At 45.2% G+C, this 25,396-nt stretch overlaps 1 protein-coding gene across 16 annotated transcripts in view; it reads right to left on the bottom strand.

The window, feature by feature from the left end:
* LOC140205309 (liprin-beta-2-like) overlaps positions 1–25,396 on the bottom strand; it is a 245,569-nt gene that overhangs the window by 116,671 nt on the left and 103,502 nt on the right. For 14 of the 16 annotated variants that reach the window (XM_072272853.1, XM_072272852.1, XM_072272843.1 and 11 more), the window contains exons 4-5: positions 8,621–8,707; positions 3,732–3,845 (exon numbers count right to left, since the gene is read on the bottom strand). In XM_072272853.1, the coding sequence (XP_072128954.1) occupies positions 3,732–3,845; positions 8,621–8,707 (201 nt within the window). Of the gene's footprint in view, positions 1–805; positions 866–3,731; positions 3,846–8,620; positions 8,708–25,037; positions 25,194–25,396 lie in introns of those variants that run through there. The other 2 variants (XM_072272855.1, XM_072272857.1) reach the window with 2 other exon arrangements.

The following is a 25,396-nucleotide window of genomic DNA, read 5'->3' as shown; positions in this document are numbered from 1 at the left end:
TTGAAGGTGGTGTCACAGATAGATAGGGTCATAGGCAAAGCATTTGAGACGATGGTCTTCAAAATCGAAGCATTGAGTACAGGAGATGAGATTGAAGTTGTATAAGATGTTGGTGAGGACTAATTTAGAGCAGGTTTGGTCACCTAACTACAAGGAATTATATCAATAAGATTGAAAGAGTACAGAGAAAATTTGCAAGGATGTTGCCAAGTCTAAAGGACTCGAGTTATGAGGCAAAGTTGAATAGGTTTGGACTCCGTTCCCTTCAATGTAGGAGAATCAAGAGAATTTTGACAGAGCTACATAAAATTATGAGGGGTATATTCAAGCAGGCTTTACACTGAGGTTGGGTGAGACTACAACTAGAGGTCATGGGTTGAGGGTGAAAGGTGAAATGTTTAGGGGGAACGTCTTCACTTAGAGGGCGGTGAAAGTGTGGAACAAGGTGCTACTGCAAGTGGTGGACGTGGGTTTGATTTCAATGCTTAAGAGAAGTTTGAACAGCTACCTTGGATGGGAGGGGTACGGAGGGTGATGTCCAGGTGCAGGTCGATGATACTAGGCAGATTAATAGTTCAGCATGGACTAGATGGGCTGAAGGTCCTGTTCCTGTGCTGTCATGTTGTATGACTATGACTATTCTGGGAACGGAATTGCAGATTCCCTCTGCCCTCTACGCAGAGGTGCACCTCCTGACGTTACCCTCAGGTTTGGCTTAGTTATGGATGCAGCACAGTATCAGGCCCTTCAGCCCAACGAGCCTCTGCCGCCCAATTACACCCATGTGACCAATTAACCTACTAACCCGTACGCCTTTGCAGTGTGGAGGAAGCTGGAGCAGCCGGTAACTCGTTTCCCCCGTTACTACACGAGTCTTCCTCCGGTGCTCCTGTCGGGTAACTACAGTCAAAGAGAAATAGAGAAATAGGCTCTTCAGCCCATCTAGTCCATGCCTGCCTACTCCAATTGATCTACACTGGGACTCTACTCCATACCTCTACTATCCATGTGCCTACCTGAACTTCTCTTAAACTTTGAAATGCACATGCACCTCTAGTGCAGGCAGCTCGTTTCACACCTCATGATCCTCTGAGTGAAGAAGGCTCCCCTCATGACTGGCAGCTGAAATTGCCCCTAATGTGTAGTTGAGAGTAGAATCTGTGGGGGGAGGGTTAAGAGCTGATGGGAATGTGGGGAGAAAGAAATCGTCAGGTGTAGGATTAGTTTTTTCCTCTCTTTTTGCACTAGTTGATTTATTTTTTTTTAAATCAATATTTCTTATTGCAATTTTAGTGGTTTTAATGCATTGCAATGTACTGCTGCTGCAAAACAACGTATTTCACAACATACTCCATTACTTGCCAATCTCACTAATCAAAGCATCAAGCAAGACTGAAATCAATGAAGACAAGTGGGTGTTCAGTGTCATCTGCCTGCGTTTGACCGGTCTCCCTCCCCCTCTCCCTCTCGCTGCCGCCGGGGGAAGGCGCAGGACTCTTGGGTCTTGGGCAAGGTTTGAATGGCACTGTTTGAATGGACTCATTTTTAGAGGACTCTGCAGTACATGTCATACATGTTTCTGGTTACACCTTTCTTTATTGTTATTCTGCGTGATTTTGATTCAGGCACTTTGACGCGGACCGGCTCTGCTGCCTGCAATCAACGAACAGCACATCATTAAACTATATTGAACTGAGCTACACTGAACATTCCTAGACTCTGTCAAGGACCGTGGTCTGAGGTTTAATATTCTGTGTGTTATTTGTTTGTTCTTTGTTGTTTGCATAATTTGTTCTTTTCTTGTGCGTTGATAGTTTTAAGGGTTCCACGATGTTTCTTTGTTTCTTGGATGCCTGTGGGAAAATGAATCTCAGGGTTGTGTGCTGCATACATAGTTTGATAATAAATGTACTTTGAATCTTTGAAGCTGCCAGTGACATTAAACCTGATTCTGATTCTGAGTGTAAACAGGTCAGTATAGTCTCAGTGGGCAGAACGGCCAGTTTTCATGCTGCTTCTGTCTATGACTGAGGAGCTCAGTGGTTTAGAAAAAAACACTATCTGGGTCAAATAGAAGAATTAAATGAATTTGAGTAACCAAATGCCGGTTTGCAAGTGTCAGGACTGTTTCTGGATTAGCAATGACAAGGGTTAGACTGTTCCAGTGAGTCGGGGAGTTCAAATCCCAGCCAAAGGGAAAACCGAGGAACCAGAAGTAGAAAGGGTGAACAGTTGCAAGTTCCTGGGTGTCAACATCACTGAAGATTTATCTTGGGCTCAACATATTGATGCAATTACAAATGAAGACAGGACAGCAGCTATATTTCATTAGGAGTTTGAGGAGACATGGTATGTCATAATTTACAGTGGCAAATTTCTACAGACATACTGTGGAGAGCATTCTAACAGGTTACATCACTGTCTGGTATGGAGGGGCCACTACACAGGATCGGAAAAAGTTGCTGGAAGTTGTAAACTCAGCCAGCTCCATCAAAAATTCACATCAGCGAGGTCAATGGCGATAAATGTGATTATTATACCTCACCACACTTGCGTAGATGTCAACCAACTCAATTTTATTTAGAAACAGCGTGTGAACAAGCCCTCCTGCCCAAAGAGCCCACACCACCCGATTACCCCCACGTGACCGGTGTTGTCTTTGGGCTGTGGGAGGAAACCAGGGCACCCACATGGTGACAACCTGCAGCTTGTCTTCAGTCTTTGTGTGTAGCTTTTCACTGATCCTATTGTATTTCTTTGTTCTATTGTGGATGCCTGCCAGGCAATGAATCTCAGGATCGTATTTGGTGACATACACGTACTTTGATGATGAGTTTACTTTGAACCTTGGTGGTGCTAGAACAGCCTCGTCTACCCAGAAACTCACCTATTTAACCCTAGCTTAATCATGGGACAATTTACAATTACCAATTAACCTACTGACCAGTATATCTTTGGGGTGGAGGTGGAAATTGGAGCACCCCGAGGAAACCCACTCAGTCACGGTGAGAATGGACGAACTCCTTATAGATGGTGGCAGGACTGAACCCGGGTACCTGCTACACTACCATACGGCCCACTGTAGAAGAGTGGTTAACGTCCAGCAAGGATACAGCGGGCTGCAGGCTCTGTTTCCAGGTTGTGAACTGTCCTGGCAGTTGAGAAGGAAATTGAATATTACGGAGAACCATACAAACTGTTGGAGGAGCTCAGGAGGTCAAGCAGCATTTAAGGGCAAGGGGGTTGTCAATGTTTTGATTTGAGACCATGCATCAGATACGAAGGGGATGCTGGGAAGGAGGAAAACGGGCCAAATCAAGTTGGCGAGGATTGTGCTAGGCAGCCTGTAATTGTCGCTATGCTTCCAGCGCCAACATAGCACGCCCGTAACTCACTAATCTTAACCTGTATGTCTAGGGCACCCAGAGGAAGACCAAGTGGTCATGAGGAGAATGTAAAAACTCCTCGCAGAGAGCAGTGGCAATTGAACCACGATTGCTGGCTGCTACGCAACCGTGCCGGTCTTTTTGATTCATCTTTTGCGGAAGAATGCCTCCCATTCTGACCTCGTTGGCCTATAGGTGACTTCCAACCCACAGAGGTGACTGACCTCTTCACTGCTCCCTTCAGTGACCCGGCCAGACGTCAGGTCCAAGGCTCCACAGGAGCGCTTAACCAACACCCACCAGTGGCTCCTCCACAAGCCCGCCCCGCGGCCCTGATTCGCATACCTGTTGCAGCATCTCCTCCGTTGTGTTGAGCTTCAGCTGGTGTTCTTCCAAGCAAGACTCCAGGTCCCTGATCTTCTCCCCTTGTGCTTCCACTTGGTCTGTGAGCACACTCACCTGGTGGTGCGGGAGAGCAGAGAAAAGTCGGTGAGAAGCCCTGGGCTTGGCTTACCCCTGGCTAACCGGCAAATGCAGCTTCTCTCCTCAAGCAACAGGGCCACAGAGGCAGCGACACCATCATGCCTGTAGCCTTTAAGGCTTCGTTTATGCTTACAGCCAGCCTCAGTAAATGAGGAAGTAGAACTTCTCTGTTCCACAAATTTGCATCTGACTTGTGTCAGGGATCCGTGCCTGCCACAGAGAGCTTCTGTACCTCCCTGCAAGAAGGTGGGACGGGGGTCGGAGCTGATCAAGGCTTGAATTGGGCCTGGCAGAGTTGAGCAAGCCTCAACTCGAGCCAAGAATGCAAGAGCAAACATGTAGCAGCCCTGATGTCTGGCTCTGTCCCAGGAAGCGTACAACCCTGCCAAAGGTCACCACACAAGCTACACCGTGTTCTTAAAGGACAAAGACTGGTTCCCATGTAGAAGTGCTGAAGGTCATTGGGCCTGCAGAAGGGGATGGGGGTGGGGGAGGTCAGAGTCTGTGAGATCGATCACCCTTAGATACCAAGAAATGATTTCACTTTCATTTTAAAATCACTAATTCTGTTCCAAGTTCATGTTTTCAGTCAGACTTCATACACATTGCAAATTCTGATGCGGCCTTCACTCTCTAGCACGTCTGCTGGCTGGAGGCATTCATTGCAGCACCAGGGTATACTTCCTGTAACGCAGACTTGATGGGCTGAGTGGCTTGCGTTGGGACTGTAAATTTTTATGATTCTAGAACTGTGCAGAGCGAGGCCATTTGGCCCATCATTATGCTGCCTTACAGTCCCCATGAATTGGAAATCTGTATCTTGCTCTTTCCCCAAAGGACTGTACATTTACTCAGTTCCTTCCTGAAAGCTTTTCGAGTCTTCAGCTTGGAACTAGGCCCTTCGGCTCAACTGGCCCCATCTAAGTTAGTCTCGGTTGTCTGCATTTTGCTGATATCCCTCTACCTTTCCCATCCAAATACCTGTCTAAACGTCTATTAAATATTGTTATTGCACCTGCCTCAACCATATCCTCCGGCAGCTCGTACCACATTCCTACAAACCTCTGGATGAAAAACTTGCTCATCAGGTTCCTTTTAAACCTCTCTCCTCTGGTTAAACCTATGCCCTCTAGTTTTAGATCTTTTGGTGGCTCGTTCCATATACAGACCACCCGTATTGGGGGTTCCCAATCTTTTTCATGCCATAGACTCCCACTATGAACTGAGAGGTCCCTAGATCTCAGGAAAGGAACCCCTGCTCTAGCTGAAGAAGTTGCCCCTCAGGTCCTTTTTAAATCTCTCCCCTCTCAAGTCAAACCTACGACCTCTAATTTTTAATTCCTTAACCCTGAGAAAAAACTGAGTGCATTTACGCAATCTTTCTATCTTCTTAAGCCCATCACCCCTGCTGGGAATTAGGAGGTTGAGAGTAGGTTGCCAGAGTCCTCTGTCCTGGTCCAGTCTTTCATGTCGTCCCCAGGTGTAACACATCTTCCTGGTGTATCCTTCCTCTCCCGGGGATGAGGTCTTTGGAGCTTCTGTTGGTGTTCCTGTAGCTCTGGGTTTTTATGGGATGGGATCTCTAGCCTCATCACCTACCCTCCTCCATTTGCAGCTGGGCTTGTGACTGCCCATGGCAGAGTTTACCCAGTCTATGCCCCTCATCATTTTATACACCTCTATAAGGTCACCCCTTGGTCTCCAACACTCCAAGGAATAAAAACCTTTAACCAAGTCCCTCAGGACCCAGCAACATTCTTGTAAAACTTTTCTGCACTCTTTCCACCTTAATGGCATCTTCATTGCAGAGGGAGCAAAACTAAGTGAGTTCAGGCCCTCAAGGTCACAGCAACATTCTTGTAAAACTGTTGACCACAAGACAAAGCAGCAGAATTAGGCCATTTGGCCCATCGAATCTGCTCTACTATTTCATCATGGCTGATCCATTTCCCTCTCAGCCCCAGTCTCCTGCCTTCTCCCACATCCCTTCATATCCTGACCATCAAGAATCTATCAATCTCTGCCTCAATATACCCAATAACTTATCCTGCACAGCCACCTGTGGTAACGAATTCCACAGATTCACCACTGAGAAATATTCACCACTAAGAAATTCCTCCTCACCTCCGTTCTAAATGGATGTCCCTCTATTCTAAGGCTGTGTCCTCTGTTGCATGCTCCTCCACTACACAGAAGGTGCAAGAGAACACTGTCTCCTGCTGGTTGCCTTCCATGTCACACTCCATCCTAACCCAGAAATAAATCACCCCTGTGTTCAGGTCCTGGGACTTCCTGCCAGCAGCACTCTGAGAGCACGCTCAGAGTTACAGCAGTTTCTGTTTTTATTTTATTTTATTTCGAGATACAGGGTGGAACAGGTCTATCCGGCCTGACAAACCACACTGCACAGCAACCCACATGTTTAACACTAGCCTAATCACAGGACAATCCACAAGGACAAATTAACCTACTAACTGGCACATCTTTGAAATGTGAGAGGAAACATTTATTGTGTGCAGTTTTGGTCCCCTAATCTGAGGAAAGACATGCTTGCCATAGAGGGAGTACAAAGGAGGTTCACTAGATTGATTCCTGGGATGGCAGGACTTTCATATGATGAAAGACTGGATGAACTGGGCTTGTACTCGTTGGAATTTAGAAGATTGAGGGGGGATCTTATTGAAACGTATAAAATCCTAAAGGGATTGGACAGGCTAGATGCAGGAAGATTGTTCCCGATGTTGGGGAAGTCCAGAACGAGGGTTCACAATTTGAGGATAAAGGGGACGCCTTTTAGGACTGAGATTAGGAAAAACTTCTTCACACAGAGAGTGGTGAATCTGTGGAATTCTCTGCCACAGGAAACAGTTGAGGCCAGTTCATTGGCTATATTTAAGAGGGAGTTAGATATGGCCCTTGTGGCTAAAGGGATCAGGGGGTATGGGGGGAAGGCTGGTACAGGGTCCTGAGTTGGATGATCAGCCATGATCATACTGAATGGCGGTGCAGGCTCAAAGGGCCGAATGGCCTACTCCTGCACCTATTTTCTATGTTTCTATGTTTCTAAACTGCAGCACTCGGAGGAAACCCACACATTCCACGGGGGAGGATGTACAAACTCCTTAAAGAGGGCACTGGAATTGAACTCCAAACTCAGATGGCCCCAGACAGGATAGTGTTCTGATAACCACTGTGCTACTCTGGGTCCCAAATAGTGGCTCAGGAAGGCAGCGCCTACCTCTGTCCTCCAGGCTGAGACAGGAGAATATTTAAGAATTTTTACATTTTTCCCCAATTTAACAAGATTAAAGATTAGTGTTATTGTCACATGTCCATCAAAACATGTGTATGAGAAAAATGGAGGGTTATCAGCCATGTATAAGGGAAGGGTTAGATTCATCTTGAAAAGGTCAGCACAACATCGTGTACAGGTCTGGTCTTGAACCAGAGGGGATAACGTTACTCACCCTAACACTGAACTAATTCCACAACCAACAAATTCACTTTAAGGTCTCTGCAACTCGTGTTCTTGCTATTTATTGCTTATTTATTTAGTATTTGCAGAGTTTGTTGTCTTTTGCATGTTGGTTCTTTGTCTGTCTTTCTTGCGTGTGGTTGTTCATTGATTCCGTTGTGTTTCTTTGTATTTACTGTGAATGCCCACAAGAAAATGAATCTAAGGGTAGTATACAGTCATATATACTGTATGTACGTTGATAATAAATTTACTTTGAACCACTCACCTACACACTAGGACTGTGAAAAAACTCAAATTGACTTGAAAGCAAAATTCACCTCCACAGATGCTGCCTGATCTGCATGTATGTTTGCCCGGCATTTTGTGTGTTGTTCTCAGAATCTTTCCAATATGTGCACGAGCAGCACCGGGGTGACGGGCAACAACATGTTATTGTCTTTAAAAGGCCGTAAGGGAATTTCTAACCTTTACAGTAAAAACATTTGATGGCTCCGGGCCTGTATTTGCTGGAGTTAACAAGAATGAGGGGAATCTCGTTGAAACCTATTGAATACGGAAAGGTTTTGATAGAGTAGACGTGGAGAGGATGTTTTCTATAGTGGGGGAATCTAGGACCAGAGGGCGCAGTCTCAGAAAAGAGGGGTGTCCCTTTTGAACAGAGACGAGGAGGAACTTCTTTAGCCAGAGGGTGGGACGGAGAGGAGGAGAAACTGTTTTTCCCAGGGAGTGGTGAATCTGTGGAATTCTCTGCCCAGGGAAGCAGTTGGGGCTTCTTCACTAAATATATTTAAGAAACAGTTAGATAGGTTTTCACATAGTAAGGGAATTAAGGGATACGGGGAAAAGGCAGGTAGATGAAGCTGAGTTTACGGACAGATCAGCCATGATCTTATTGAATGGCGGGGCAGGCTCAATGGGCCAGATGGCCAACTCCTGCTCCTATTTCTTATGTTCTTATGTTTCTTATGAATCTGTGGAAATCATTTCCACAGACAGCAGTGGAGGCCAAGACATTGGGTATATTTTAAAGTGGAGGTTGATAGGTTCTGGATTAGTCAGTGCGTCAAAGGTTACAGGGAGAAGGCAGGAGAATGGGGTTGAGTGGGATAATAAATCAGCCATGGTGGAATGGTGGAGCAGACTCAATGGGCTGAATGGCCTAATTCTGCTCCGATGTCTTATGCGCAAAACTGTGTTAATGTGTTTACAAGGTCATTAGGGGATTTCTAGCCTTTGCAATAATGACAACAGAGGTGGCAGCCGTCTTACCCACCTGAAGCACCAGGCACTCCCGGTCACTTTCCAGCCTGGTCAGTCGGTCCTGGCACGTTTCATTGTTCACAGGTGCACGGTGATTGACCTGGGCACAGAACAAGCCAAGAATCAAACTCCGTAAAAAAAAGTCCACAAATCAGCACTGTAGACAATTCTGTCATTATTTATTTGGAAACACAGCATGGCAACAGGCCCCTCCAGCCTAACGGGCCTGCGCCGCCGGATTATACCCATATGACTAATTAACCCACTAACCAGTACGTCTTTGAAAAGTGGGAGGAAACCAGAGCACCCGGAGGAAACCCACGTGGGCAGGCAGAGGACATACAAGCTTCTTACAGTGGCGGAATTGAATCCAGGCCACTCACGCTGTGAGTGTTACGCTAACTTCTACGCTACTGCACCACCCGCTAACAGAAGACAGTTTAGCGCACCACGGAAACCAGCCCCCTTAAATGGACTCAGTCTACACTTCCCACTGCCTCGGCAAATCAAGGACCCCACCCACCCCGGACATGCTCTCTTCTCCCCCCGCCCCCCCCCAGGCTAAATCACAATCAGATTCACTACCATTGACAGTTTTGTCCCAGTTATTTAGTGATTCAGTGTGGCAACAGGGCCTTCCAGCTCAGCGAACCCACACGGTCCAATTTCACCCGTGTGACCAATTAACCCGCCTTGGAATGTGGGAAGAAAACTGAATGAATGATGTTTTGTGGCAGCAGTATGGTGCAAGACAAAATATTACAAGCCATAATCAATAAATAAATATAGTGCAAAAGGAGGTAGAGATAACACTTGTGGACCTCTCTTGCTTTCCTTCGATGGAAGGTACAAAAGCCTGAAAGCACGTCCCACCAGGCTCTATCCTGATGTTATAAAATGACTGACTGGCCCTCTAGTACAATAAGATAGATTGTGAGGTCAAGAGTCCATCTCATTATGACCTTGCATCTTATTGTCTACCTGTACTTTCTCTGTACGAACTCTGCAAATAAAAATTAATGCTAAGAACATGAGCTGTAAAGACTCCTTGAAAGAGAGTCCGTAGTTTGTGAAATCAGTTCAGTGTTGGGGTGAGTTAAGTTTCCTCACACTCTCTCCATGAACTGTTTGTTCTTCTGCCATCAGGCAAACGTTACAGGAGCATCAAAACTAAAACCACAAGGCTACTAAACAGCTTCCTCCCACAGACAGTCAGACTGCTAAATAGTTGCTCCACCTGACACGGCTTTGGACACTTTTAACTTGCACTGGACACTTATAACTTGATTTTAACTGACATGTGGCTGTTGTGTTTTACTATTTATTGTTATGTTTATTATTTAGTGTTGCGTTTGTTATGTTATGATTGCACTGCTCCTGGGAAACGCTGTCTCATTCTGCCCTGCAGAGTTGATGTACGGTTAGAATGACAATAAAGTTTTTTGAATTTTGAATCTAGTTCAGGAGCCCGATGGTTGAGGGGTAATAACTGTCCCTGAACCTGGTGGTGTGGGACCTGAGGCTCCTGTACCTTCTTCTCTATGGCAGCAAGGAGAAGAGAGCATGGTCTGGATGGTGGAGGTCCTTGATGATGGATGCCGCTTTCCTGTGACAGCATTCCTTGTAGATGTGCTCAGTGGTGGGGAGGGCTTTACCCATGACGGACTGGGCTGTATCCACTACTTTTTGTAGGATTTTCCATTCCTGGGCATTGGTGTTTCCATACCAGGCCCTGATGCAACCCGTCAGGATACTCTCCACCACACACCTATAGAAGTTTATCAAAGTATGTTAGATGACATGTTGAATGTACGCAAAATTCTAAGAAAGTAGAGGTGCCACCGTGCCTTCTTAGAAGGAGGAAGGAGGTACAGGAGCCTCAGGACTCACATTACCAGGTTCAGAAGCAGTTATTACCCTTCAACCATCAGGCTCTTGAACCAAAGAGGATAACTTCACTTAGCTTCACTTGTCTCATCACTGAACTGTTCCCACAACCTATGGACTCATTTCAAGCACTCTCCGTCTCATGTTATCAATATTTATTGCTTATTTATTTATTATTATGTATTTCATTTTGTATTTTCACAGATTTTTGTCTTTTGCACACTGATTAACTGCCCAAGTTGGTGCGGTCTTTCATTGATTCTTTTATGATTATTATTCTATTATGGACTTATTGTGTATGCCTGCAAGAAAATGAATCTCAGCGTTGTATATGGTAACTTACATGCAATTTGATAATAACCATACTTTGTACTTTTGTCTTGACAATTAAGTGCCCGTAGCTCAGTTTAACCACAGCTCCCACCCCTTGTAACACAGCTGAATGCTTTCACTCCCTTATGTACACAGACAGAAAGTGGAACAAGTTGAAGTTTAAACAAAATCAGGCTGTTTCCTATAAACAGAAACTCATTGTTATGAACTACCAACCACAACCAGCTGATCTGGGTTAAGGAGAATCAAATCTACATGAAGTTTTAAGTCAGCCCAAGAAGGAAATCATGCATTTCAGTAAACGTACAGAAGGTAGTATGGTAACATAACATAATGCTATTACACCCCCACCAAGGTTCAAAGTTCATACAGTACTGTGCAAATGTCTTAGACACATTTATATAGCTAGAATACTTAACACCTTTGCACAATACTATAGTAATTTTATGTATGATGAAGGCAAGAGATTGGGGCTGAGGGGAAAATTGGATCAGCCATGATGAAATGGTGCAGCAGACTCGATGGGCCATATAGCCTAATTTTGCTCCTATATCTTACGGTATTTCACCATACTGGCGCAGAAAAGAAAACAAATTTCATGACATATGTGAGTGATGATAAACCTGACTCTGATATGGGTCTCTATTGTGGACTGAAAGTGGGAAGGGGGCAGGGAGAGGGGAATCATGATTGGGAAAATGGAAGCAAGTGGGGAGGGAGAGGGATGTACCAGAGAGATATTCTGTAATGATCAGTAAACCAATTGTTTGGAATCAAATGACCTTGCCTGGTATCTCACGGCTGGTTGGGTCTGCACCTGCGCCAATCCCCACTCCTCCTCTGTCACCTGTCTCACACCCCTGCCACCCTCACCATTCCCAATATCCTTTGTTCCCATCAAATTTACAAAAGTGCTCTCTGCTCCATGTTGACAATTACAGTCCTATGCAAAAGTGTGAGGCACATATATATAGCTTAGTCTTGGGCACCCTAGCTATATAAATACGCCTCCAACTTTTGCACAGTTCTGCATATGTCACCATATACTACCCTGAGATTTATTTCCTTGCAGGCATTCACAGTGGAACAAAGAAACGCACTAACATCAATGAAAAACTACACAGACACACAGACCGGCAAACAACCAATGTGCAAAAGACAAACTGCAAATACAAAATAATAATAATAATAATAATAAATACATAATAGGGTTTCCAATTTGGGTTGAACTCCCGCCACTGTCTGCGAGGAGCTTGTATGCCGTCTCCTGACCATGTGGGTTTACTCCGGGTGCTCCAGTTTTCTCCCACATTCTAAAGACATACAGGTTAGGGGTTAACAAGCTGTGAGCATGCGATGTTGGCGCCGGAAGCGTAATGACACTCGTGGACTGCCCCCAGCACATATTTGGAATGTGTTGGTCATTGGCGGACATGATGCAACATCTCGCTGCATGTTTCATCGTTTATTTATTTAGAGACACAGAGCAGAACAGGCCCTTTCAGTCCAATGAACCTGCACCGTCCCCCCAGCAACTCACCGATTTAACCCTAGCCTAATCACAGTATGACTTACAATGACCAATTAACCTATTAACTCCTATGTCTTTGGGCAGTGGGAGAAAACCCATGCAGTTACGGGGAGAACATACAAACTCCTTACAGAGGACACCAGATTTAACTCTGAACTCCAGCTGTAACAGATTGTGCAAAATGCTATGTTATCGTGGTTGACAATGTGACAAATAAAGATAATCTTTCTTTCTTTCTAAATGCCGGAGGAACTCATTTGGTTAGGCAGCATCTATGGAGGAAAATGGAGAGTTAAGACGCTTCATGAGGACGGTGAAGAAATTGGGGAGACAGCAGGTATAAAAAGGTGGGGAGAATGGGTGGAGCAAGATCTGGCAGGTGATAGGCGAATCCAGGTGCAGGGAGTATGATTGGCAGCTGAGGAATTGGGAGAGTGAGAATGATGTCACAGATTGGGAAGTGATAGTGTTACCCTTTTATGCTAGCTCCTTTTTACGTCCTGATGAAGGGTCTCAACTGAAATGTCAACTGTCCATTTCCCCCCACAGAAGCTGCCTGACTTGTTGAATTCCTCCAGCATTTTCTGTGGGTTGCTTCAGGTTTCCAGCATCTACAGAAACTCTTGTGTGTACATTTTAATTGCTTCTCAATGGAAGAGCAGACTCAATAGGCTGAATGGCCTAATTTTGCTCCTACATGTGTCTTATGCCATAAAAAGGCCAACAATATCATGAAGGATCCCACCCACCGTGCTCATGGACTGTTGGTCCCACTCCCATCGGGGAGGAGGCTACACAGTATCCACACCAGGACCACCAAATTCAAAAACAGTTACTTTCTCCAAGGAGTAAGGCTGATCAACGCCTCCACCCGATAACCAATTCCGCCCCCCCAAAACAGCATTACTTTATCATTTCCTGTCAGTCACTTTATGTACAGACATTCCTGTGCCTAGTGTCACTTTATGGACATACAATTAATCTGTGTATGTATGCTATCTTATGTAGTTAAAACATAGAACACCGATTAGTACAGCACAGGAACACACCCTTCATTCCACAATATTGTGATAAACATGTGTCAATCAAAAATATCCAAAAACTAATCCCTCGTCCCTATACAATGTCCATATCCCTCCATCTTCCTCAGATTTATGTGCCTATCCAAACGTCTCTTAAAAGCCTCTGATGTATTTGCCTTTCACACAAACTACTGGAGGAGCTCAGCAGGCCGGCCAGCATCTACGGAAAAAAGTACAGCCGACGTTCCGGGCCGAAACCCTTCAGCAGGACCCTAATGCGTGGGTTTCCGCCTGAAACGTCGACTGTGCTTTCTTCCATAGGTGTTGCCTGGCCTGCTGAGTTCCTCCAGCAGTTTGTGTCTGTTGCTCGGGTTTCCAGCATCTGCAGATTTTCTCTTGTTTGTGATGTATTTGCCTCCATCACTTTACCAGGCAGCGAAGAAACCCACATAGTCACGGGGAGAATTCTTACAGACATCGGATCGGGTAACAATTATGCCGATCTCCTTTACATGTGTACTGGAAATGACATTATAACAACCTTGAACCTTATGGTCTTATGAACCATCTGATAACGTGCGGACGCAGTGGGTTAAAGGGCCTGTTCCGGTTTCTATATTTCTAAAACAGATCTTTATTCATTCAATATATAGACAGGCAGTACAACATAATTGGTAGATGTCTTTTTCTAGATTTAATTTAATTTGGAGATACACTATGGTAACGAGCCCAAAGATGTACTGGTTAGTAGGTTATTTGGTCACATGGGTGTAATTGGGCAACATGAGCTTGTTGGGCTCGTTGGGTTGAAAATTAAATGAAGGAAATACGGCAGCTGATTTAAATACAACAAGATTCTACAAAGAGAACTTCTGTTTGCAACCAGCTACCATAATACACAGTTGGAACCTGGGGAGTGTTGAGGAACAGGGTGAGCTTGATGTACTGCTCCAAAGACGCCTGAAGGTGACAGCGCAGGTAGTCAAGGCAGTGAAGACGGCCTTCATAAAAGGAGGGAGGTTATGGCACAACTGCACAGAGTTACACAGCATGGAATCACGCTCTCCTGTCCAAATTGTCCATGCTGACCAAGTTATCTACTTGTCTAGTTCCACTTGCCCACATTTGGCCCATATCTCTCTGAGGGCTATGGACCCCAATTTGGGAATCGCTGCTCTAAACCTTTTCTCACCATGTACATGTCCAAGAAAACACACACAAAATGCTGGAGGAACAGAACAGGTCAGGCAGCATCTTTGAAAATAAATAAACAGACAATGTTTGAGGCTGAAACCTTTCATTAGTACTCAGCCCAAAAGATCGTTTGCTTATTCCCCTCCATAGATACTCCCGACTTACTGAGTTCCTCCAGCATTTTGCTTAAGATTTCCAGCATCTGCAGAATCTCTGGGGTTCATACACATGTCTAAATGTCCTTTAAACATTGTAATTGTACCATCACAACCACTTCCTCTGTCGGCTAGTTCGTTCTATACACCAGTATCTCTGTGGGGAAAAAAGACGCCCCTCAGTTCAATTATTGCCCCTCTCTTCTTAAACCAATGCTCTCTAGTTTTAGAATCCCCAGCCCTAGGAAAAAGACGGAAACCATTCATCTGATCTTTGCCTCTCCTGATTTTGTAAACCCCTATAAGGACACTCATCAGCCCCCTTTGCTCCAGGGAAAAGGGCTCCAAATTATCATTCTCTCCTAATATAGTATTGTGCAAAAGTCTTCAGCACATAGCTAGGATGCCTAAAACTTTTGCACAGTACTGTGGTAATTTTATGTATTGCACTGTACTGCTGCCACAAAAAAAATAAATATCATGACATATGTGAGTGATGATAAACCTGATTCTGATATGGGTCTCTGTTGTGGTCTGAGAGTGGGAAGGGGGGAGGGGGAGGGGAGGGGAGGGGAGGGGGAGGGGGGGACCAGAAGAATGTGTGTAATGATTAATAAATCAAATGATCTTCTCTGGTGTCTCAGGGCTGGGTATGCCTGCACCCACACCAATCCTTCTCTGCCACCTGTCCCACACCCCTCCTGTGGCACTCCACCCTCACCATTTCCAACATCCTTTGCTCCTGCCAGCTTTACAAACTCGCTCTCCACTCCACACTGACAAATACAGTACTGTGTAAAAGTCTTAGGCGTTCTAGCTATACCTGTATTTGCATGTGCCACAGACTTTTGCACAGTACTGTTACTCAAATCTTGCAGTTCTGACTTGGAATCTCCTCTGCAGCCTTCCTGACTTAATGACATCCTTCCTGTACCCTGGTGACCAGAAAAGCACATGAAACTCCAAGTGTGGTCCCACCAACGTCCTGAACAGCTGGAACATAATGTCCCAGCTCTTGCACTCAAAGCCATAAGACACAGGAGTAGGATTAGGGCATTCAGCTGGGAATCTTCTCTATCATCATCATTATGTGGCGTGTCAAATAATTTGCATCTGTCTTCTGTAAGGAAGACACTAGCAGTGTACCAGAGGTCTGCAAGTGTCAGGGAGCAGGAGTGAGTGCCATTGCTATTACAAAGGAAAAGGTGTTAGGCAAATTGAAAGGTCTTAAGGTCCACAAGTCACCTGGACCAGATGAACTACATCCCAGAGACCTGAGAGAGATTGCTGAAGAGATAACAGATGCATTGGTCATGATCTTTCAAGAATCACTTGATCCTGGCATGGACCCCGAGGACTGGAAAATTGCAAATGTCACTCCACTCTTCAAGAAGGGAGGAAGGCAAAATAAAGGAAAGGCCAGTTAGCCTAACCTCAATGGTTGGGAAAGTGTTGGTGTCTATTATTAAGGAATAGTTTTCGGAGTACTTGGAGACTAATTATAAAATAAGTCAAAGTCAGCATGGTTTCTATCAAGGGAAATCTTGCCTGACAACTCTGTTTGAATTCTTCGAGGAAGTAACAAGCAGGGTGGACAACGAACAGGCAGTAGATGTCACTTACTTGGATTTTCAGAAAGCATTTTTTGATAAGGTGCCACACATGAGGCTGCTTAATAAGGTAAAATCAATAGACAATAGGTGCAGGAGTAGGCCATTCGGCCCTTCGAGCCAGCACCGCCATTCACTGTGATCATGGCTGATCATCCACAATCAGTATCCTATGAGATTACAGGAAAGATATTGGCATGGATAGAGGAATGGCTAACAGGCAAGGGGCAGTGAGTGGGAATAAAAGGGGATTTTCCTGGTTGGCTGCCAGTGACGTGTGGTGTTCCTCAGGGGTCAGTATTGGGACTGTTACTTATCACATTCTTTGTCACTGATTTAGATAATGTAATTGATGACTTTGTGGCAAAGTTTGCAGATAATATGAAGATAGGTGGAGGAGTAGGTATTGCTGAGGAAGCAATGCGATTGCACAGGTCTTAGACAAATTGGAAGAAAGCGCAAAAAAGTGGCAGATGGAATACAGTGTTGGGAAATGTATGATAATGCATTTTGGTAAAAGGAACCATAGTGCAGACTATTACCTAAATGGGAGAAGGTTCAAACATTAGATGTGCACAGCAACTTATGTAAGACTCCAAGAAGGCTAATTTACAGGTCAAGTCTGTGGTAAAGAAGGTAAATATTTCAGGGAGAATAGAATATAAAAGCAAGAAGATAATGCTGAGGCTTTATAAGACGCTGGTCAGGCTGTACTTGGAGTATAGTCAACAGTTTTGGGCCCCATATCTCAGAAAGGATGTGTTGTCATTAGAGAGAGTCCAGAGGAGATCAACAAGGATGATTCTGGGCACAAAAGGGTTAACATATGAGGAGGATTTGGCAGCTTTGGGCCTGTACTCACTGGAATTTAGAAGAATATGGAGGGATTTCATTGAAACCTACCAAATGTGGATAAGGTGGGTGTGGAGAGGATGTTTCCTATGGTGGGGCTATCCAGAACTAGAAGACACAGCCTTAAAATTGAGGGTGACCTTTTAGAACAGAGGTAAGGAGGAATTTTATTAGCCAGAGTGGTGAATCTGCAGAATGCTCTACCACACACTGCGGTGGAGGCCAAGCTTGTAGATACAATTAAGGCAGAAGTTGATGGTTTCCTGATCGGTCAGGTCATCAGAGGATATGGTGAGAAGGCAGGTATATGGGGTTGAGTGGGATCCGGGATGAGGCGTGATGGAATGGTGGAGCAGAATTGATGGGATGGGCTGAATGGCCTAATTCTGCTCCTACGTCTTATGGTATGGCATAGATGATCATAGTCTCATGCTGAAGGATCTCGGCCCGAACTGTCAACGGTACTCTTTTCCATAGATGCTGCCTTGCCTGCCAAGTTCCTCCAGCATTTTGTGTGTGTTACTTGGATTTCCAGCATCTGCACATTTTCTTTTATTGGTCTCATGACCCTGATTGTTCCTGGCAAACTACTTCTGCAGAAATGGTTTACCATTGCCTTCTTTTGGGCAGTGTCTTTACAAGATGGGTGATCCCAGCCATTATCAATACTCCTCAGAGATTGTCTGCTTGGCGTCAGTGGTCACATAACCAGGACTTGTGATGTGCACCAGCTGCTCATACGACCATCCACCACCTGCTCCTACAGCTTCATGTGACCCTGATTCAGAGGGGCTAAACAGGTGATACACCCTGTCCAAGGGTGTCCTGCAGGCTAGCAGAGGGGAGGAGTGCCTTACACCTCCTTTGGTAGGGACAAACCTCTAACAGCGCCACCCTCATTCTAATACAGCTGAATTATTTCCCCTCTCAACCCCATTCTCCTGCCTTCTCCCCCATAACCTCTGACACTCTTTACTAATCAAGAACCTGTGGTGCAATTTAGGAAATTAGACCAGGGTCTGGTCCTGGAGAGGATTCTTAAAGAACTGGATCTTTGGGAGCAAGTCAGTAATTCCCTGAAAAAGGCAACATGGGTAAACAGCAAACACAAGGAATTCTGCAGATGCTGGAAATTCAAGCAACACACATCCAAGTTGCTGGTGAACGCAGCAGGCCAGGCAGCATCTCTAGGAAGAGGTACAGTTGACGTTTCGGGCCGAGACCATTTGTCAGGACCAGGGTAAACAGAGTGTTGAAGATGATGTGTCAGTCAAGGAATCATGAAGTTGTGTTACAGGGTACAAGCATTGGTAAAGTCATCTTTGGACTACTGCATGCAATTCTGGCTGCCACACTGTAGGAAGAATATGGAGAAGAACATAGAACATAGAATAGCAGAACACAGTACAGGGTCTTCGGCCTATGCTGTGTGCCAGTCCTGTTGTTCATTACGTACTATGTCGTGTGACACGGATGACCATGATCTTCCATGATTGTGATTGTTCTTGGCAAATTTCCCCACGGAAGTGGCTTGCCATTGCCTTCTTCTGGACAGTGTCTTTACCAATGTCGAGACACCCAGTGTCGGGTTCTTCTTTAACATTTAAGAATAAATTGGACAGATACACGGATGGGAGGTGTATGGAGGGATATGGTCCGTGTGCAGGTCAGTGGGACTAGGCAGAAAATGGTTCGGCACAGCCAGGAAGGGCCAAAAGGCCTGTTTCTATGCTGTAGTTTCTATGGTTTCTAAGACAGGCGATCCAGTCATTATCAATCCTCTTCAGAGACTGTCTGCCTGACGTCAGTGGTCGCATAACCGGGACTTGTGACCTGCAGGCCTGCGGAGGGAAGGAGTGCCTTAGGCCTCCATTGGTGGAGACGTATCTTCACTCCGCCAGCCTTATAACCTACTCTAAAATCACACCGAATCTCCCCTCCTACTTAGCCTGGTGGAGGCAGATACATTAGGGCATCTAAGAAACTTTTAGACAGACACATGGAGGATAGAAAAATGGAGAGCTATGTGAAAGGGAAGGATTCAATTGATGGGTCTCAGCCTGAAGCATCGACTGCTTATTCAATTCCATAGATGATGCCTGACCTGCTGAGTTCCTCCAGCATTTCGTGTAGATTGATCTTAGAGTAGGTTTGAAGGTTAGTACAACATTATGGGCAAGGGGTTAGTTCTGTACTGTAATGTTCAATGACAACATGAAATAATCCCATGGGAATGTCTGCGATAATGCAGGGGAGCAGACTGCACCTCATCTTAATGACTCATTCAAAAATTAAAGAACAAAAATAAGGATAAGGTTATTTTTTTAAAGCAGAAAATGGCCGTTAAATGTTAATTCACAGACACCAGCAAGGAACAATACATGCCATAACGTGAGGTGGGGTGATGTATTTCTTGGTCAGAGTGATAACTTTTAAGATTTTATACAAACAAGAATGGAAATTGTGGTTAAGATATGTTTATATAATTTAAAGGAACAATGTTGAGATGTTTGCGGAATTGAGGTGCGAGGGATATGGTAGGGTTGCATGAATCAGACTAATGAATGCCTCTTTATGTTAGGGAAGTTTTCCCTTTCTGTTGAAGTCTGCATAGTATTTGTCAAGTTCACCAAGGTTTATCCTGTAATCCTCCTGAGAAAAAGAAATGTTTGAAGATTAAGACCTCAAACCTGGCAGAAAACTTAGAGGCTACTTGGCTGCAGAGATTTGCTGCTCTCTGTATGCTTTTGAGGCATGTCAGTGTGGATCAGTAATAACGTCTCCTCCTCGTTGTCAATCAACACTGGCACAGCTCGAGGTTTCGTGCTTAGCCTACTGCTCTACTCTCTCTTCACCCACAACTGTGTGGCTAGGCACAGCTCAAACGCCATCTATAAATTTACCAACACCACTGTTGTTGGCAGATTCTCACATGGTAATGAGATGGTGTACAGGAGAGAGATAGATTAGGTGGTTGAGTGGTGCCACAGCAACACCCTGGCACTCAGCATTAGCTAGACCCAGGACCCGATATGGACTTCAGGAAGGGGAAGTCGAGGGAACACACACTAGTCCTCATTACGGGGTCAGCAATGAGCAGCCTCAAGTTCCTGGGTATCAACATCTCTGAAGATCTACCCTGGGCCCAACATAGTGATGCAATTACAAAGAAGGCACACCCGTAGCTATATTTCTTTAGGAGTTTTTGGAGATTTGGTATGCCACCAGAGACTCCAGTGAATTTCTACAGTTGTACCATGGAGAGTATTCTAACTGGCTGCCTCACAGCCTGGACTGAAGCCTCCAATGTACAAGATTGCAAGAGGCTGCAGAGGGATGTATTCTCAGCCAGCTCCATCGTGGGCATAATTCTCCTCATTAAGAGGTGCTGCTCCCTGAAGCGTCTCCATCATTAAACATCTAGGATATGCCCTCTTCTGGAATGGCAGAGCAGACTTGTTGGGCCAAATAGCTTAATTCTGCTCTTACGTTTTGTGGTCTTCTCATTCCCACCAGGAGGAATTGGAGGTATAGGAACCTGAATACACACAGTCAATAGAGTCATAGAATGCTACAGCACAGAAACAGACCATTCAGCGCATCTAGCCTCTTATCCTATTATTCTATATTGTTACTCTGTCTAGTCCCATTGACCTGCACTTGATCCATCTCCCTCCATACTTCTCCCATCATCCAAACTTCACTTAAAACTTTGAAATCAAACCTGGACCCAGCACTTCCACTGACAACTCATTCCACATTCTCATGACCCTCTGAGTGAAGAAGTTTCCCCTCATGTTCCCCTTAAACATTTCACCTTTTACCCTTAACCCACGACCTCAAGTTCTAGTCTCACACAACCTCAGTGGAAAAAGCCTGCTTGCATTTACCCTCTCAAAACCTCTCATAATTTTGTATACCTCTATCAAATCCTGCTTCATTCTCCTATGTACCAGGGAATAAAGTCTGAACCTGTTTAACTTTCCCTGTAACTCAGTACCTCAAGTCCTGGGAATGTTTTAAGAACAGCTTCTTTGCCTCCACCATCAGATTTCTGAATGGTCCACAAACCCAGAAACACTACCTCATTATTAGTCGTTTGGAATAATGCTCACACTGTACTCCTGCCTCAAAACAACAAGTTTCATGACATATGAATCTGATAATAAACCTAAATCTGTCTCTCTCTTCCACTGTCACGATGCTGCTGCTCACTTCCAAACTCTCACCACGTCTTGTTCAAAGATGAACTTTCAGCTTTGTCACATGAACATTGAAACATGCAGTGAAATGTATCGATGACCAACACAGTCCAAGGAGATCTATAGCACTGTGCAAAAGTCTTCAGCACATGTAAAATAATTCTGTAAAGCAAAGATGTTTTCAAAAATAATGAAATTAGAAGTATCTAAATATCAAAAATTTTACTATAAAGAGCAGTAAGCAGTAAAACCCTTTGACCCTTTGCCGTTAAAACTGCATCAGTTCTCTGAGGTACACTGCTGTGCAGTTTTATAAGAAAATCAGCTGGTCCGTTATCACAAGTATCTCAGAGAACTTGCCACTCTTCTGAAGACGTTAGCTGTCTCACTTGCTTCTGTCTCTCCAGGTAATCCTAGACAGCCTTGATCAGGGCTCTGTGGAGGCCAGACCTTCAGAAACCATAAAAAATATCTAGGGTGCCTAAGACTTTTACACAGTACTGTGCAGCTTGAGGTATGGTTAACCTAAGGTATGGCAGCCAGTGGTGAAGTGGCTAGATGAGTAGTGCAGGTGTACAGGATGTTAATGTGTCCCTGCAAGTTGCCGGTCATGGATTGTGCCAGTACAGTAGTGTAGTGGCTAGCGTGACGCTTTACAATGCCAGCGATTGGGGTTCAATGTCAGCCGGTGCCTGTAAGAAGTTTGTACATTCTCCCTGTGACCACAAGGCTTCCTGCAGGACCCCTCAGTTTCCTTCCCCGTTCCAAAAATGTACAGGAGTAGTAAGTTGTGAGCATGCTGTATTGCCACCTGAAGCACGTTGACACCTGTGGGCTGTTCCCAGCACCTCATTGACGCTAATGACACATTTCGCTGGATGTTTCGATGTACGTGTGACAAATAAAGCTATTCTTTAAATCTTTTTGCAATGTATGCCAACATAACATCTTCCTGACAGCGGTTCCTACGTGTTTGGGTCTCATACATTAACAACGTTTAAAACGTCCTCAGATAGGGAGCTGGGAGTACAAGTACACAGCTCGCTGAAAGCAGCCGTGCATGTAGACAGGACAGTGAAAGTGGTGTTTGGCACACTAACCTTAATCAGTCACAACACCGAGTTTAGAAATTGGGACATTATGTTGCAATGATACAAGTCATTGACGAAGCCACACTTCAAAGTTCAAAAAAGTTCAAAGTGGAAAGTTCAAAGTACACATATGTCACATACTACCGAGATTCAACTTTTTTGCGGGCATTCACAGTATATAGAGGCACAATCAATGCAAAAAAAAACCACGACAAACAACCAATCTGCTAAACACAAAAAACTGTGCAAACTCAAAAAAGTAAGTAAGTCATAAATATTGAGAGCATGAGGTGTAAGAGTCCTTAAAAGTGAGTCCACAGTTTGTGGGCAAACAACAGGAATTCTGCAGATGCTGGAAATTCAAGCAACACACATCAAAGTTGCTGGTGAACGCAGCAGGCCAAGCAGCATCTGTAGGAAGAGGTGCAGTTGACGTTTCAGGCCGAGACCCTTCGTCAGGACTAACTGAAGGAAGAGTGAGTAAGGGATTTGAAAGTTGGAGGGAGAGGGGGAGATCCAAAATGATAGGAGAAGACAGGAGAGGGAGGGATGGAGCCAAGAGCTGGACAGGTGATAGGCAAAAGGGGATACGAGAGGATCATGGGACAGGAGGTCCGGGAAGAAAGACAGGGGGGGGGGAGGGACCCAGAGGATGGGCAAGAGGTATATTCAGAGGGACAGAGGCAGAAAAAGGAGAGTGAGAGAAAGAATGTGTGCATAAAAATAAGTAACAGATGGGGTACGAGGGGGAGGTGGGGCCTTAGCAGAAGTTAGAGAAGTCGATGTTCATGCCATCAGGTTGGAGGCTACCCAGACGGAATATAAGGTGTTGTTCCTCCAACCTGAGTGTGGCTTCATCTTTACAGTAGAGGAGGCCGTGGATAGACATATCAGAATGGGAATGGGATGTGGAATTAAAATGTGTGGCCACTGAGAGATCCTGCTTTCTCTGGCGGACAGAGCGTAGATGTTCAGTAAAGCGGTCTCCCAGTCTGCGTCGGGTCTCGCCAATATATAAAAGGCCACATCGGGAGCACTGGACGCAGTATATCACCCCAGTCGACTCACAGGTGAAGTGTTGCCTCACCTGGAAGGACTGTTTGGGGCCCTGAATGGTGGTAAGGGAGGAAGTGTAAGGGCATGTGTAGCACTTGTTCCGCTTACACGGATAAGTGCTGGGAGGGAGATCAGTGGGGAGGGAAGGGGGGGACGAATGGACAAGGGAGTTGTGTAGAGAGCGATCCCTGCGGAATGCAGGGGGGGGGAGAGAGAGTTTGTGGGAACGGTTCAGTTTTGGGGAGTGTGAAACTATCTCCTCTGGTTCAAGAGACTGATGGTTGAAGGGTAATAGCTATTCCTGAACCTGGTGGTGTGGGTCCTGAGGCTCCTGTACCTCCTTTCTGGAGGTGGCAGTGAGAGGGCATGGCCTGGATGGTGGGGGTCCTTGATGACGGAGTATTGTGCACAGGTTTAGTCACCCTGTTATAGGAAAGACATTAGCAAGGTTGAGAGGATTCAGGAGAGATTTACAAAGATGCTGCAGGGACCAGAGGACTGAGTTATAAGGAGTGGTTGGCCATGCTGGAATTATACTCCTTGGAATGAGGGGTAACCTCATAGTAGTTTATTAAATCGTGAGGGGTATGGATAAGGTGGACAGTCATAGTCTTTTTCCCCAGGATTGGACAGTTCAAAACTAGAGTTCACAGACACAAGAAAAGAGGGGAGAGATTTAAAAAGACCTGAGAGGGGTAAGTGGGTACCCGGAATGAGCTCCGAGAGGAAGTGGTTGAGACAGCTACAATTGAAACATTTAAGAGACTTACTGATCGGTACATGGAGGGCAGGGGCAACTGGAACTAGCAGGGAGGATGCTGTGGTCGGCATTGAGCAGACGGGCTGAAGGGCCTGTTTCCGGGCCGTATCTCTATGCTAATACTTGGACAGGTACGTGGTATCTCCCGAACCACAAACTAATACATACATGCACTGTTTTTTTTTCTGCATTTCTCTGCAAGGTCCTAGTTTATCGGACGGTATGTGTGGTTTTAAACACTCAAACCCCTCTCAGCCCACCCCCACTTAGTACCCTCCCCCACCGGTCGGAGACAAAGCTCTTTTGAACACTTTCATTCCGAGCTGAACACACGGTTCCAATAATACAGAAATGCAAACTATTTCCTGGTGTGTTCTCGGGTGAAGAAGAAACAAGATCGATTGGCCAGCCATCCCGTTCAATCCTCCTTCTGCCTCACATCGGCACTCTCCGTCCAAATCACTGCTGCTCCCTTTAAAAAGTACACACAGGGCCTGTCTAGACCTTCAAGTAATCTTTAAACCTTCGAAGTAAACATTAGTAATAATTCTGTCAAATACTTTCCTCAAATGTATGTTTTCTGGAAAGTTCCTTGCTTAATTACAAATTTAAGAATAAGCCGGATAACTATTTACTTACAATCACTGGGGGGGGGGGGGGGGAGAAGAGGACATGGATTCACGACGAGCTGTTTGAAATTGAACTGATTTCCCAAGTTTGCTGTAAAGTCTACTCACCCTTTTCAACCAAGTGAGGTGTCTGTAAATATCGATCTCACCATCCATGCTATGCAGTAGCCATCACCCCCAGGAGAGAGAGAAAAGGAGAGAGAGAGAGAGAGAGAAAAGGAGAGAGAGAGAGAGAGAGAAAAGGAGAGAGAGAGAGAGAGAGAAAAGGAGAGAGAGAGAGAGAGAGAAAAGGAGAGAGAGAGAGAGAGAGAGAGAGAGAAAAGGAGAGAGAGAGAGAGAGAGAGAGAGAGAGAGAGAGAGAGAGAGAGAGAGAGAGAGAGAGAGAGAGAGAGAGAGAGAGAGAGAGAGAGAGAGAGAGAGAGAGAGAGAGAGAGAGAGAGAGAGAGAACGAGAGAGAGAACGAGAAC

Source organism: Mobula birostris, chromosome 11, assembly GCF_030028105.1.
Source record: "Mobula birostris isolate sMobBir1 chromosome 11, sMobBir1.hap1, whole genome shotgun sequence".
In the NCBI taxonomy this organism is placed as follows: Eukaryota; Metazoa; Chordata; class Chondrichthyes; order Myliobatiformes; family Myliobatidae; genus Mobula; species Mobula birostris.
This window is presented reverse-complemented; position numbering and strand designations above follow the sequence as displayed.